We start from the raw sequence: 14568 nt of genomic DNA, 5'->3' as shown, positions 1-14568 counted from the left end.
TTTTATTGAATTCAAAAAGAGACAGGAAGCCAGTGATGACATAATCAAATTTCTTTGCATGACATTCTAAGAACTGTGTTCCCTGCTGGTTCTTGTAAATGTGTGGACTTATGCAAGCTCATGCACATGAAAAATATATCTGATTTATTATACATAAATAACCAGCAAAATAGGAACAAGGTAGTGTACAAAATAATTCTCTTTGGCAACAAAAAAAATCCCAAAATATAAATCTTTGGACTTCTCACATAGTAGTCTGTAAACTGTGGCTGCTTTGCTGAGATCCTGTGAGTCTCCCCTTTCATCTAATAAACAGTTTGTGTCACCCTATCCAGTGGGAGCAGTGTTTGCATTGGAGGTTGCTAGTAGATGACATCACCACCCATAAGAATAGACCAATGATCCATCTAGTCCAGTATCCTGCTTCCAACAGTGCCCAATCCAGGTCACAAGTACCTGGCATGAAATCCAATTAGTAGCAACATTCCATGCTACCAATCCCGAGGCAAGCAGTGGCTTCCCCCATGTCCATCTCAATAACGAACTATGGACTTTTCCTCCAGGAACTTTCTCCAAACCTTTTTTAAACTCAGATATGCTAACTGCTGTTACAACATCCTCTGGCAGTGAGTTCCAGAACTTAGCTATTCTTTGAGTGAAAAAAGATTTCCTCCTATTTGTCTTAAAAATATTTCCATGTAACTTCATGGAAAGTGTCCCCTTGTCTTTGTACTTTTTGAAAGCGTGAAAAATCGATTCACTTCTACCCATTCTACACCACTCAGGATTTTATAGACTTCAATCATATCCCCCCTTAGCCATCTCTTTTCCAAGCTGAAGAGCCCCAACCTCTTTATCCTTTCCTCATATGGGGGAAAAGTAGTCACAAACTATAAATTAGCAATAAAAAAGTCAAAGACCAAACATTATGAGTCATTCATGGGCAATGGCCACACATCTTTAAAAAGTCTATATGGCTTAGCCAATAATTTACTTAACACGCAGGAATTTCAGATCACTAGCGAAATAATTCCATCTGCAGAGGATTTAGCAACATTTTTTGAACATAAGATTAATATCAGAAGGGGTTTTACTCATAATCAAATTAGAACATTGAAGAGTTTATTGACAATGCAAAGCATATCGGGAAACTGTGGCCGATGGAATCTGGTCAACATTCATATTTCCCTCGATCATGGAGGGATCTTGTTTTCTGTCAAAATACTCCTCCTCCCACTGTTCATTAGACCAATGGTTCCCAAACCTAGACCTAGAGGTACCCCAGCCAGTCAGGCTTTCAGGATACCCGCAATGAATATTCATGAGAGAGATTTGCATGCATTGCCTCCACTGCATGCAAATCTATCTCATGAATATTCATTGTGGATATACTGAAAACCTGACTGGCTGGGGTGCTCCAGGACCAGGTTTGGGAGCCACTGCATTAGATGCTTGTCCCAGTTATATCCTAAAAACAGCACCAAGTATGTTTATAGAGATATACTGGTACTATTTATCATCCATGTTAATTCAGGGAAACTTCCCAGAGAAAAATGGGAATATTATGCTTACATCTATTCCCAAAAACATTACAGCAAAGAGAAGTGAGGTACCAATTATTGACCATAGCCTCCATTCCATTACTAGTTAAGGTGATGCAAAACAATTGATGGCATATCTTTCTAACTTCTCAGTATTACACAAATCTCAATCCATTTTCAGACCATGCCATAGCACTGAAACAGTATTAATGGCACTTGTGGCTGAGTTCAGAAGGGAATTAAGTGTAGGTAAGAAGGTTCTCCAATTTGATGTGTCCAGCACTTTTGATCCTATCATGAGATTCTCCTCAGACTATTAAATAATATTGGGATTTGCAGGGCAGTTCTAAAATGGTTCAAAGGATTCTTGAAATCAAGATCATATCAGGTAAAGATGGCAAGCTGTATCTCTCCTCCTTGGAACCCCAACTGTGGTGTTCCTCAGGGCTCTCCAATCTCCCTAATCCTATTTAATATTATGATGGTCCCACTAGGGAGCATACTGGAAGGGAATGGCTTTAATATATTCATATTCTGATGATGTAACAATGTACATTCCCTTTAAGAAAGAGATCTCTGAAGTACTAAATGAAATCAAACGTGGTCTTGAACTAATGGAAACTTGAGCTCAGCTTTCAATCTCAAATTAAATAGAGAAAGATGAAATTCCTTATCCTAATTAATCCATTTAGTCCAATATCATTTAATAGTCTTACTATTAACAAAATTCCTACCCACCCACTTGAATCCAAAATGAAGATTCTTGGAGTTACAATTGATCAATATCTATCCTTTGAAGCTCAAGTATCAGAGGTAATCACTAAGGTAGTTGTTCCCAAACCTGGTCCTGGAGACACCCCAGCCAGTCATGTTTTCAGTATATGGTGGTTGGGAGGCAGGGATATTGCTGGGCAGACTTATACGGTCTGTGCCAGAGCCGGTGGTTGGGAGGCGGGGATAATGTTGGGCAGACTTATACGGTCTGTGCCATGAAGAGCACAGGTACAAATCAAAGTAGAGTATACACAAAAAGTAGCACATATGAGTTGTCTTGTTGGGCAGACTGGATGGACCGTGCAGGTCTTTTTCTGCCGTCATCTACTATGTTACTATTGTTACTATGAGATAGATTTGCATGCAGTGGAGGCAGGGCATACAAATCTCTCTCATGAATATTCATCATGGGTATCTTGAAAACCTGACTGGCTGGAGTGCCTCCAGGACCATGTTTGGAAATCACTGCACTAAGGTCTTTGGTACCTTATGGAAATTAAAGCAAATAAGATCCTGCTTTCCAATGGAAATCTTCCGATCCTTGGTTCAAACCATGGGGCTCTCTCAGATTGACTGCTGTAATGCTATGTATGCAGGTAGCAAAGACTGGCTAAAATAAACTGCAAACCACTGCTGCATGACTGATATTCAAAGTTTCTCGATGTGAGAGGTTTCTCCCCTCCTAAACTAAACTGCACTGGTTACGCAATAAAAGCCAGATCCATCTTTTAAAATGTATGTTTATCTACCAAACCTTAAATGGGATTGCCCCGCCCTATATGCAACCTCTGATAAATCTTTCTCCCAGAAATGCCATAGCAGAAACCAGAGACTATCTCACCCTTCATTTTCCTAATTGCAAGAAAATGAAATACAAATTCATCCTTAGCATGGAAATTACGTACTGTACCTAGGTAGCAAATGGTGGAACTTGCTTCCGAAGGATATATGATATACAAACATTTATCCTTCTGTAAATCATTAAAAACCTTTAAAAAAAAATTCCTTCCTCAGAATGCTTACATTCTCTCAGCTGTAATACTGATACATTGTTATTGCAGCTCTATTACTCCAGTATTCATTAAGTTCCTGAGTTCTTCATCTTTATTACTATAAACAATATAATCTATTTATATAAATTGTATATAAGCCACTTTGAACTGAAGTTTCTTTGGGAAAATGTGAGAAACTACACTGTGATTGGATAAAATGAGAAACTGTACTGTGACTGGATGGATAGGAAGGGAAGTACTTAGGTCTGTGACTTGATAAATAAGAAACTGCATTGAGGACATTTCTTTGCTTTTGTGTTATGGCATAGCTAGTATTTGCTGTTGATTTACTGTTTAAATAAGTTAGAATGAATAGTTTAGTAGTGAGGGGTTGTTAATGAGAAACCAAGATTGAAAAGTGATAAACTGGTTTGGGAAAAATTTGGTAGTGAACTGTAAATTCTGTGTACGACGTGATATCAGTGGCAATATCACTTCAATCACCAACTTCATCAATCATTTGCACGGTGAGTATTGTAGGCTACCGAATGACACTGATTGTCCCGCTATTCGTGTCTAATTTTCATATAATTTTCACTTTATATTGGCACTGCATTTGGCAGCCAGCACATTCAGCAGCTGTTATACTTTTGCTAATTATGGAAATAAAAATGACCTGAATAAAAAATGCTGTTGTGATTTATAACCTATCTGGACAAAGATTTAAAAATCTAAGTATAATCCTGTTGCAATTCAATTGTTTATGTAACAAATGTAGGAAAAATGTAATTAAAATCACTTAGGAGTCGTTATACTAAGGTGTGTTAACAGATCTGGGTGCAGATCCGACCAATTAGCATGCACTAAATGATGATGCCCTATAGGAATATAAATGGGCATTTATTTAGAGCAAGCTAAATCCATTAGTGCACCTTAGGTAGTAACGATGTGACTCATTAATGTGCATGTCCATCATTTATTCAGGTCATATTCCTCTTCAGTAAGACTAAGGATGTTTAGTATAACTTCCATGCAAAACATTGCATTAAAACATTGCAGCCAGGCTTATCTATGGAAAATCTAAATTTGAAAGCGCAAAACCCCTCTGTGAAAAACTACATTGGCTCCCAATCAAGGAATGTATCGCCTTCAAGATTTGGACCTTTGTTCACAGAAAATACATGGTCTACTTCCAAGCTATATGTCTACACTGATCGACTTACCAATTAGAAACACAATTGAATCAGTCAGAACGTACTTAACTCTTCACTTCCTAAGTTGTAAAAACCTGAAGTATAAATCAACATACGCGTCAAGTTTCTCTTACTTATGCACACAGTTCTGGAATTCTCTACCAAAACGCCTGAAATCTACGAATAATCATCTAGAATTCTGAAAAAACCTAAAAATTCACCTGTTCAAGAAGGCATACCCCACAGTATCTGACGTAAACACCGAATAATGAAATATGGCATTTTATCAGGAAACGGACAGTTTTCAACCCCGACGCATGATCACACCCTAACATTTTGTCTGAATCACCCCAACCTATTTACCGATACTTCTTTACTGTACTTGTCACTGTAATAGTACCCCTATACTGTATTTGTTCACACCGGAGTCTGTAACCACCTCTCCAAAACTATGTAAGACACTTTGAGCTTACTAATAAGTGGGAAAAGGTGGGATACAAATGTAACAAAATAAATAAATTAATTAAAACAAAGCAGGAACAACATCCTAGTCGTCATATGAGATTCAAAGTGATGAAGTCAACGGCAACAAAGAATGGCAAGAAGCGGAATGCTAAAGGTGATCAAGCCAAGCAACCAGAGCCACAAGCGAAAACAATTTATCCAAGTTTCACTCAGCAGCTCTCTGGCCAGACAAGGAACTATTTCATACAACAGTTTGATCATGAAGACTTGCTGACAATTGCAGAAGATTTGATGCTGCTTGCAACAATTGAATCGTGACTTTAGAGAGTTTTGCCAGCAATGCATGACTACTGTTCAATTTCTGAGTAGATGTAATCTAACACAAAAGCTTAAACAGTATGACATTCATAACAATATGCTTATTAAAGAATTACAACAGATGGAATATGTTTCTGTAACAACAAATCTTTGGAGCAGCCACAAGTTTAGTTTTCTTGGAATGGCCATTCATTACATAAACAAGGAGACGTTGTTGCACCATTCCCATCCTTTCGCTGTTCGAAGGTTTAAACATTACCACCCTGGGGAGAAGATTGCTGAAATGATGGCTGCAGTGGCCTAGGAAGGGGGGGGCGGGAGGGGCGGTCCACCTCGGGTGCACGCGCTGGGGGGATGTCGGCCCCGCTGGTTCCCTGCTCCCTCTGCCCCGGAACAGGTTACTTCCTGTTCCGGGGCAGAGAGAGCAGGGAGCCAGCGGAGTTGACAGAGCTCCGAGCGATGTGCACTCGGGGCGGATTGGCCCTCCCGCCCGTCCCTCGCAAGTAAGAATGCACCGCGGAGGGGGGGTGCGCAGCGGCAACCTGCCCCGGGTGTCAGCCGGCCTTGCTACGGCACTGGATGGCTGAATTGTTTGCGGAATACCACATAACAGGTAGGATATCTGCTGCATTACTGACAATGCAGCAAATATTACAAAAGCCTTGCATCTTCTGAATGACATTTGCGCTGGTGGTAATTAAGAGAATGGCAGTTCATGCTCAACAGAGTCCAACAGCCAGTCACTTTCTGAGACTGAGATGGTTGAAGCTTCTGGAGTCGAATTTCTGTTTGATGCAGTCAAAGATGGATCATGCGCTGATGACATCAAGTGGTTTCACAAGCACAAGAGATGTGCCATCACACACTCAATTTTGTAGCAGCTGTTGACAGTCATGAAGCATGAAAAGATTTGCGCTACAAGCGAATGTTTGACAGGGCCATGGGGAAAGTGCAGGTTCTTTGCAATGCAGTCAGAGTACCAAACTTGCAGGTGTTGTTGAAGCGGTGACTGGTCTCATGTTTTTCAATCCAATCTGCACAAGGTCGGTTTCAGATTACTTAGCCATCAGATGACTGGTTACAATTGGAGTAGAGAAGACATGAGAGTGTTGACAAAAAATAAGACTAGAACTGATGACATACTGAGATGTTGTTCTGAGCAACTATGTCATGATAAGCCTTTGTCAGCCACAACTGATATTCTACAAGCTGAAAATGACTGCTACATTGGACATGCAATCCCCACGATAATGGGGATTCAGTCAAAATTACAGGGATTGGCTAATGATGTCAACTTGGATAAGACTATGCAGCCACTAATCACAGCTCTGACAAAAGGAATTGCCTCAAGGTTTGGTCCAGTATTTGAAGATGATGACTACCGTATTGCAATGATGCTTGTTCCGAAGTTCAAGTTCAAATATCTACCAGAACAAAAATAGCATGAGAAGATGCAACTGCTGATTCATGCTGTGGCTGCAACAGAGACTGAAGTCAGAGCTAGTGGGGTAGTTCCACTTTCATTTGTGCAGGAGTTAATCAGCCTCCAAGGAAAAGACTGCTACTGGAGGTGAAGACTTCTTTTAATTTCTGTACTCCAAAGAGCAACCTTCTAGAAACTGAATCTGGAACAAAGGAAGAGGTTGAGCATTACCTGGAATCAGTAGCGTTCCTAGCCTGGATGACACCCGGGGCGGATCGCCGATGCCCCCCCCCCCCCCCCCGTGAAATGACACTCCCCCCCCCCCGGTGAAATGACACCCCCCGGGTGCACGCCGCTGGGGGGAGTGCCGTGGTGTGCGCCTGTCGGCTCCGAGTTCGCTGACTTCGCTTGTTCGCTCCAGCGCCCTCTGCCCCGGAACAGGTTACTTCCTGTTCCAGGGCAGAGGGAGCTGCAGCGAACGAGCGAAGTTAGCGAACTCGGAGCCGACAGGCACGCGCTGCTGCACCCCCCAGTGGCATGCACCCGGGGCGAACCGCCCCCACCCCCCCCCCCCCCCCTTGGTACGCCACTGCCTGGAATGTTCAGACACTTCCACAAACAGCTTTCTGGCATTTCCAAAAGTGGCAAAAGCTTTTATTAAGTTCAAAGCCGCACTTCCCAGCAGTGCAGCAGTAGAACGGTTATTTAGTTGCTCAGGACAAATTTTTGTGCTAGGACAATGCTCTCTTAGTGCAGATCAAATCAACACTTATATACTGCTAAAATCCCCTCTTCAGGTTCAGTGTGGTTTACATGAATTAGACTACATTAGATAATGAGGTATAAGAAGAAAACAGTTTCCTAAACAGTAGAGGATGTCATACTAGAGAGAACAGACCAATAGTTAGAGGGTAAGGTGCAGTAGTGGTTTATCATATTGATTCCTTTAGGAAAAGATAAGTTTTTAACTTTCTTCTTAAGCTAAGATAGCTTCTGTCTGTTTTTTTTATAACAGCAGGAAGGGAGTTCCATACCGAGGTGCTTGATACTGGGAATGAGGAAAGGCTAAAGCAGCTATGGCTGTTCAGTTTGGAGAAGACAGCTGAGGGGGAGCTATGATAGAGGTTTATAAAAAAAACTGAGGAATGGCACAGGCAGATGTGAATCACTTGTTTACTCTTTTTTTTTTTAATCATTTATTTATAATTTTTCATTTTACAAGGGTCACTTGCAAACAGTAATACAGAGATGATTGCACATTAATACAATATAAGAAGAAAACAATCCCAACTAGATATATGGATTATATACAATCTTTCTCTTTCTTAGACCACAAAGTGAAGAAAAATAGGGAGAGTGAAATAAGACAAGGAGATCAGTTAAACAGTAAACAGAAAAAAGAAAACATGGTATTAACCTGATTATCCCCAGATATTACTAATCTAATACATTATTCCACATTGATCATCTGGTTGGCTTCCTCAAGACCAAATACAGCGTATAGTCAATTCATTTAATTGAGAACATACTTATTGTCCAGGTTTTAGTTAGAAATAATACATCTGATTACATTCTCCTCTCTTTTAAAAACCAGAAATTATTTAACGATACATATACTCAAGTCTCTAATTCAAATCCCACTGATAAAGCAATCCCAGTTTTCACAGGCTTCACTCCTTTTGAAGTAATTCACTTGTTTACACTTTCCAAACATACTAGGACTAGGGGGCATGCAAAAAAAGCTACTGAGTAATACATTTGAACAAACTGTAGAAAATATTTCTTCACTCAACAAGTAATTAAACTCTGGAATCCAACGCCAGAGAATATGGTAAAAGCAGTTAGCTTATCAGGATTTAAAAATTGTTTGGATAATTTCCTAAAAGAAAAAGCCATAAGCCATAATATTGGCACTTGCATTGCATTGGTTCCTGACTCTCACATGAACAAAGAATATTATGACAACCTTATAAATTGGAGAAATAATTTTGGCTGCAGCTTTATTAACCTATGAAAAATTCATAACCAACACAAAAATGTTATCAATATTTCAATGCAACCTTCACTTATTACCTTTTATAAAGCTAGTCGGTGCCGACCTAGCTGCACATATTTATTCCATCAAATGTATTAATACTCCACGAACCACCTTGTAAAGTAAGACCTGCGGTGACGTCAAGGCCTCACTTTTGCTTCTGGCGGTTTTGCACACAAGCAGATTACACTGTAAATTCCATATAGCCAATAAATTCACTGTCCTTAAATGAAGGCTGTTTGAAAAATTCTCATTTAAATTACCGCAGCTGCGACTTAAACTACCCCCTTTAACATCCCTAAACTTTGCTATCCCTCCCAACTACAAAATTACCCAAGATCCCAATCCCAACCCTCACTCTTCCAAATTTTGGGAGGGATTGGGTGGGATGAAATTTCTTGCTAGTTCCCTTAACTAGCTTTCCTCCTTGCCGCCCATCAATTCTCAGCCCAGGAGCCTGCCAATTTTCCTGACTTTCTCATGCACTTTTGCTCCTCCCCCAACCTTAAAAAAAGCCAAACACCCTCTTTGATATGAAAATAAGATGTTAGATTGCCTAAACACGGGATGTGTTCTCAGTAGCTCAAAGTGTCTTTTTAGGGCTTTACTGATCCGCCCAGTGTCTGTATTGAATTTTAAAACAAAAGGCAGAATATCTTCTTCTTGGCGTTTGGATTTATACTCCAATAGTGCTTCTCGTGGATTAAATTTCGCTCTTTTTGCCGCTTTCCTAATCAGTTGTTTTGGGTATCCTCGTTGTAAACATTTCTCACTTAAACCTTTTGTACTTAACTTGAAGTCACTATCTTGAGAACATATACGTCTATGCCGCATAAATTGGGCATATGGAATATTGTTCTTCATGTGTGGCGGATGCATGCTCCCATAGTGTAACAGGGAGTTCCGGTCAGTAGGTTTAGAGAATACTGTCGTCTTGAAATTGTCCCCATCTTTTTGCACCCATACATCCAGAAACGATATATCTTGTTGATGACTATTGATCTCAAATTTTATCCTAGAATGGCACTGATTCAAAAAGCTTACAAACTGCTGTAGCAGTTCTGGTGTATACGTCCATATGCAAAACACGTCATCTATAAAACGTTTCCAGCATTTAATATGCTGGAAAAATTCCGACGTGTAAATCCATTTCTCTTCAAAGAATGACATGAATAGGTTGGCCACAGTCGGTGCAAAAGTGGCACCCATTGCAATGCCAGACTTTTGTTGGAATATTTTGTTGTCAAAAATGAAAAAGTTCTTTTTCATCGCAATCTCACTTAATTTCACCAAAAAATCTGAAGGAATTAAGTGAGGTCTACTCCTGTCCTCTAATGCTGTCTCCAGTATCTCCAAAGCTTCATCCTGAGGGATGCTCGTATACAAGGAGCATACATCCAGAGTTACTAAAGTCCATTTATCCAAGCCCATTTTATCAAAGGATTGTAAAATTCTTAAAAAGTGAGTAGTGTCTTGGATATAAGATTTTACTGAAGATAAACAGGGTTGTAGATGGATGTCAATAAATTTACACAAATGCTCTAGCAGGGAGTCTCTAGTGGAGACTATCGGTCTACCTGGCGGTTGTTCCAGGCGTTTGTGAATCTTGGGTAGCAGGTAAAATATCGGAATTTTATGTTTGGTATGATTTAGGAATTTAAATGCTTTTTGGGTTATGAAACCTTGTTCATATCTCCTTTTCGTAACTTCCATAATCATTTGCAGAATGGCAAAGGACGGATCCTGTGGTAAAACAGAATAATTGTCCACGTTATCCAGCTGATTATATGCCTCCCTCATGTAGTCTTCCCGACACCACAGGGGTACTTTCTTTTGGAAAGTACCCCTGACGTAGCAACCGCGAAACGGGGGCTCCCTGTCGGGTAACCAGTGAGAGGGGTCGTGAGTTGATGGACACTTTGGCGACTACACTAAGCTAAGTGTTTTTGGGGGCGACCTCTCTCTTTGTTTTTTTCGAGATAGTTGCATTCAATATTGAAGACATTAATTCTGTCGTGTAAAGAAACATTTGAAGATAGATTGAATCAAGGAAATACAGTACATAGGTAGAAGAGATAGTGGACACACTAAGTAGACAGTAGAATACAAAAAGTATTAATGATAGATACTATTTACATGTGGAGTTTTTTGAAGTCACATGATGGCACGCCGAGCTCTTGCCTTATAGCCCGCGGAAGCGGACTGGCGGGGCGGCGACTCTGAGGCTTTTTTCTCCACATTTAGACACATTTGATATATCTGTTTTATCTAGTACTACTGTCCGGGTGGGAGTGCCACAAGATTTATACATAGGAAGTGTGAGCCTGTGTGGGGAATTTCACTTGATTTGTATCTGCCATTTTCAGGGCACAGACCGTAGAATTCTGCCCAGCACTAGCCCTGCCTCCCACCACCGGCTCTGCCACCCAATCTCGGCTAAGCTTCTGAGGATCCATTCCTTCTGAACAGGATTCCTTTATGTTTATCCCACGCATGTTTGAATTTCGTTACCGTTTTCATTTCCACCACCTCCCGCGGGAGGGCATTCCAAGTATCCACCACTCTCTCCGTGAAAAAATACTTCCTGACATTTTTCTTGAGTCTGCCCCCCTTCAATCTCATTTCATGTCCTCTTGTTCTACCGCCTTCCCATTTACGGAAAAGGTTCATTTGCGGATTAATACCTTTCACATATTTGAACATCTGTATCATATCACCCCTTTGTGGTGTATGAGCTCTACAACGCTTTCTTGGTTTTGCAAATTATTATAAACAATTTATCCACAGCAGCGCCTCTGACCAACCTCACTAAGAGTCAGCAACTCTTTAAACATTAAGCCCCACTTTTTGGGTGAACTTAAGTCCCTCACATTAAACACTGCTGCCTTTATCTTCTTCCTTTTACCCATCATTATCTAACTTACCCCCAGTCAGTCCACCCTCCACGTTTTGAACACAACCAACCTTCCACCTTGCTCACCTCCTTGCCCAATCAGCCCCCATCCCTCCCTAGTTTCCTATCTCATTCTCCAATCTTGCCCTGCTATACCCTTTCTGTGAGCCATGAAGAATCAACTCCATCAGCCATACATCCTATATCTCTCCTTGAGTGAGGGGGTCTCAGGTTAGGTTTGGGAACCGTTGCTCTATTCTACCATATTACAATGTAGCTATGTTTGTGATATCACAGTTGCGGGTCAATTAGCCACTGATATCTAGGTTTGTGATCTATTTTTTTTTATCTGTAGCTTCACATTTCAGATACCAGTGTCGACTTCCTTACTGAAAGATATTAACCTGTTTTGCCTTCCCATGGTTTCATCTGACATTTCTATACAGTTCAAAGAGGTTTCCACTTATCTCACAATAGTTACAGCTGGTTTCATTTTCATTTTAGTCTGGGATTAATTTGTCTGTTGAGATATTTCCCCACAACAGAATACACTGAAGCCATCTCCAATTCTATTCTTTTCATGTTGTATCTAATTATTTAAATCCACAGTTCCTCCAACAGAAGCAGCACAAGCACACAGGATCTTCAGCAGTAAAGGAAGAAACTGGAAAACAAGAACTGTCATACTGATTTGATGTTAGTTCCTGTTTCTGTGTGTGTGTAAGGATAGAAGATGACAGAGCATTAAGGTTTGCAGTATATTTTGGGATGCCTAAATGCTAGGAGGTATTGGAGTGCAACAGCTTGGGAGAGCTGCTTTTGTGTGGCAATTTATTGAGGTAGAATAGTTTGTGGGAACCATGTTTTGGAGATGAATAAGGTTTGAAAATATCAGTGTATTGGGATACAAAAAGTGGTTAATATTAAGCAAGAAGGTCATATGATACCACTGAACCAGGTCTCTGGCAGAAGGCATCATATCTTCCAGGTGTTTTATTACTGATGAGATCAGGTGAGTAGCTAGTTGGTGAATTATTAAACCTGCTCTGCCGCTCCTATTCACCCCTTCCCTTTATGGCTCTGGAGAAGCTCGATCCCACTGCAGAATTCCTCAAAGATTGATCGCTGCACGGGGCCTAAGGACCGGGAAGAGCTATGGCCCGCAAAATGGATCAGTTCTACAGTTCTACCATCAGCATTTATAAGGTGAGTGTCTGTATGTCGGTGTCTCTGTACCTGAAACCCTAACAGCTAATCTGTCACCCAGGTCCCAGTCTGAAATGGCTGCTGAGACCTCCTGGCAAGCTGTAATCATTAGGCTTTATTCCTCTGCCAGCAGTAGCTCAGTTGCTTAGACAGCACTGCTTTGTGATGTTACAGGTAGATGGGAAGGGCCATCCAGCCTGAGGAGGCAAAGGCAAGAGCAGATGATTTCTGAGAGAAAAAGGCCTCATACCTGTGAAAGTCTTACTATAGATTAGTAGCCAGGAATGGATCAGCTACATGAAATCAAATACAAATTCTTGTGTGAAGTGTTTCATCGACTTTGTTTTTTTTCCTTGGGTTGTGTATTATATGCTATGCATTAAGGATAATATGGCTGATCCTTTTACTATCCGTAAGTCATAAGTACCAGTATAACAGAACTGTTTTGTCTCCTGAATTGACATAAGCACACATGTTCCCACTTTCTGTTATTATACTTGATTACTGAAAGAAATGAATTATTTTACAATTTTTACAAGTATGTTGTGATTAGCCATTCCTCTAACCACAGATGTTGCAGTTCTGTTCAGCATAAAATTGTCACAGCATCGCCCGGATAGCCCCTTGCGTAGTGGAAGTGTTCAGCTTCTAGATCACGAAAGAATGAGACTTCTGGACACTGTTGATTTGGCATGAGATCTTCAATGATTATAAGATGTTGAATGTACCGTGCCCCTATAAGGCTTCAGTGCCCTGATGCCCTGCACTCTGACCCTCCGCACCATGTTTACCCTGGGTCCTCCGATCATGTGAGCTAGCCGGCCATAATTAAAAACAAGGATATGTGAGAGACAGAGAGAAATATGTACAAGTGACCACTCCATTTTAAGGCAGTAGGATAGTTGTAATACTAGTATATGTTGCAGTGCCTTGTAATACGTGCTTTTGAAACTGTGTACAGCTGTTAAAAATGTTAAATAGAATGTGTATAACTCAGGAATAGGACGGCAAGAGATAGAGAGGGAGTGGAGTTTTATGGCTTGGAACCAGCTGCTTGATTGACTTGCTGTTTTCTATTACCTTATAATATCCAAAAGAGTGCTTCTCTCTGGGAAGCCTCCTAATATTATGCCATTTCCATTACAATGACTGCAGATTACAAAGATACCCAGGTCCAGGTGGGAGATTTTGGACCAGTCCTGAATTTCTCACAACCTCATCTCATCGCATTATGGGACCTGTAGCACTGATTTTAGTGTGCTGGAATCAGGGACTACAACTACCACACTGCTTTGGGATATGAGTTCAAAAGCAGGACTGGCCAAAAAGACTCCTACCTGGAACTAGGTAATTGGGCAGCTCTGTTGCTATAATGCAAGGGTTCTAAACTCAGTCCTTGGGACCACACTCAGCCAGTCAGGTTTTCAGAATACCTATGATGAATATGCGTTAGATACATTTGCATGTACTGCTTTCACTGTATGCAAATCTATCCCATGCATATTCATTTTGGGTATCCTCAAAATCTGCTGGGTAGGTATGTTCTTAGGACTGGGTTGAGAACCACTGCTATAATGTCAGAAATTGTCACTATGGCTGGAAAGTGATGATGCAAACAAAATTCTCCTTTAGAGAAAAGTAAATGCAAAAATGACCACATGTGGATAAGCAAAGGAGGAAAAATAAATGAACCTCCAACAGCATTGTCCAAGTTTAGTTCTTGAGAGC

General features: G+C 40.7%; 1 protein-coding gene across 1 annotated transcript in view; it reads left to right on the top strand.

Moving 5' to 3' along the window:
• The first annotated feature begins 12753 nt into the window (after positions 1-12753).
• The window catches only part of BAIAP2L2 (BAR/IMD domain containing adaptor protein 2 like 2), a 91678-nt gene continuing 89863 nt past the window's right edge, over positions 12754-14568 (top strand). The window contains exon 1 of the mRNA XM_030190047.1: positions 12754-12840. Coding sequence (XP_030045907.1) covers positions 12790-12840 — 51 coding nt within the window. The 5' untranslated portion in view covers positions 12754-12789. The remainder of the gene's footprint in view (positions 12841-14568) is intronic.

This window comes from Microcaecilia unicolor, chromosome 1 (genome assembly GCF_901765095.1).
Source record: "Microcaecilia unicolor chromosome 1, aMicUni1.1, whole genome shotgun sequence".
In the NCBI taxonomy this organism is placed as follows: domain Eukaryota; kingdom Metazoa; phylum Chordata; class Amphibia; order Gymnophiona; family Siphonopidae; genus Microcaecilia; species Microcaecilia unicolor.
Note: the sequence above shows the minus strand (reverse complement) of the source record. Positions and strands in the feature narration are given on the sequence as shown.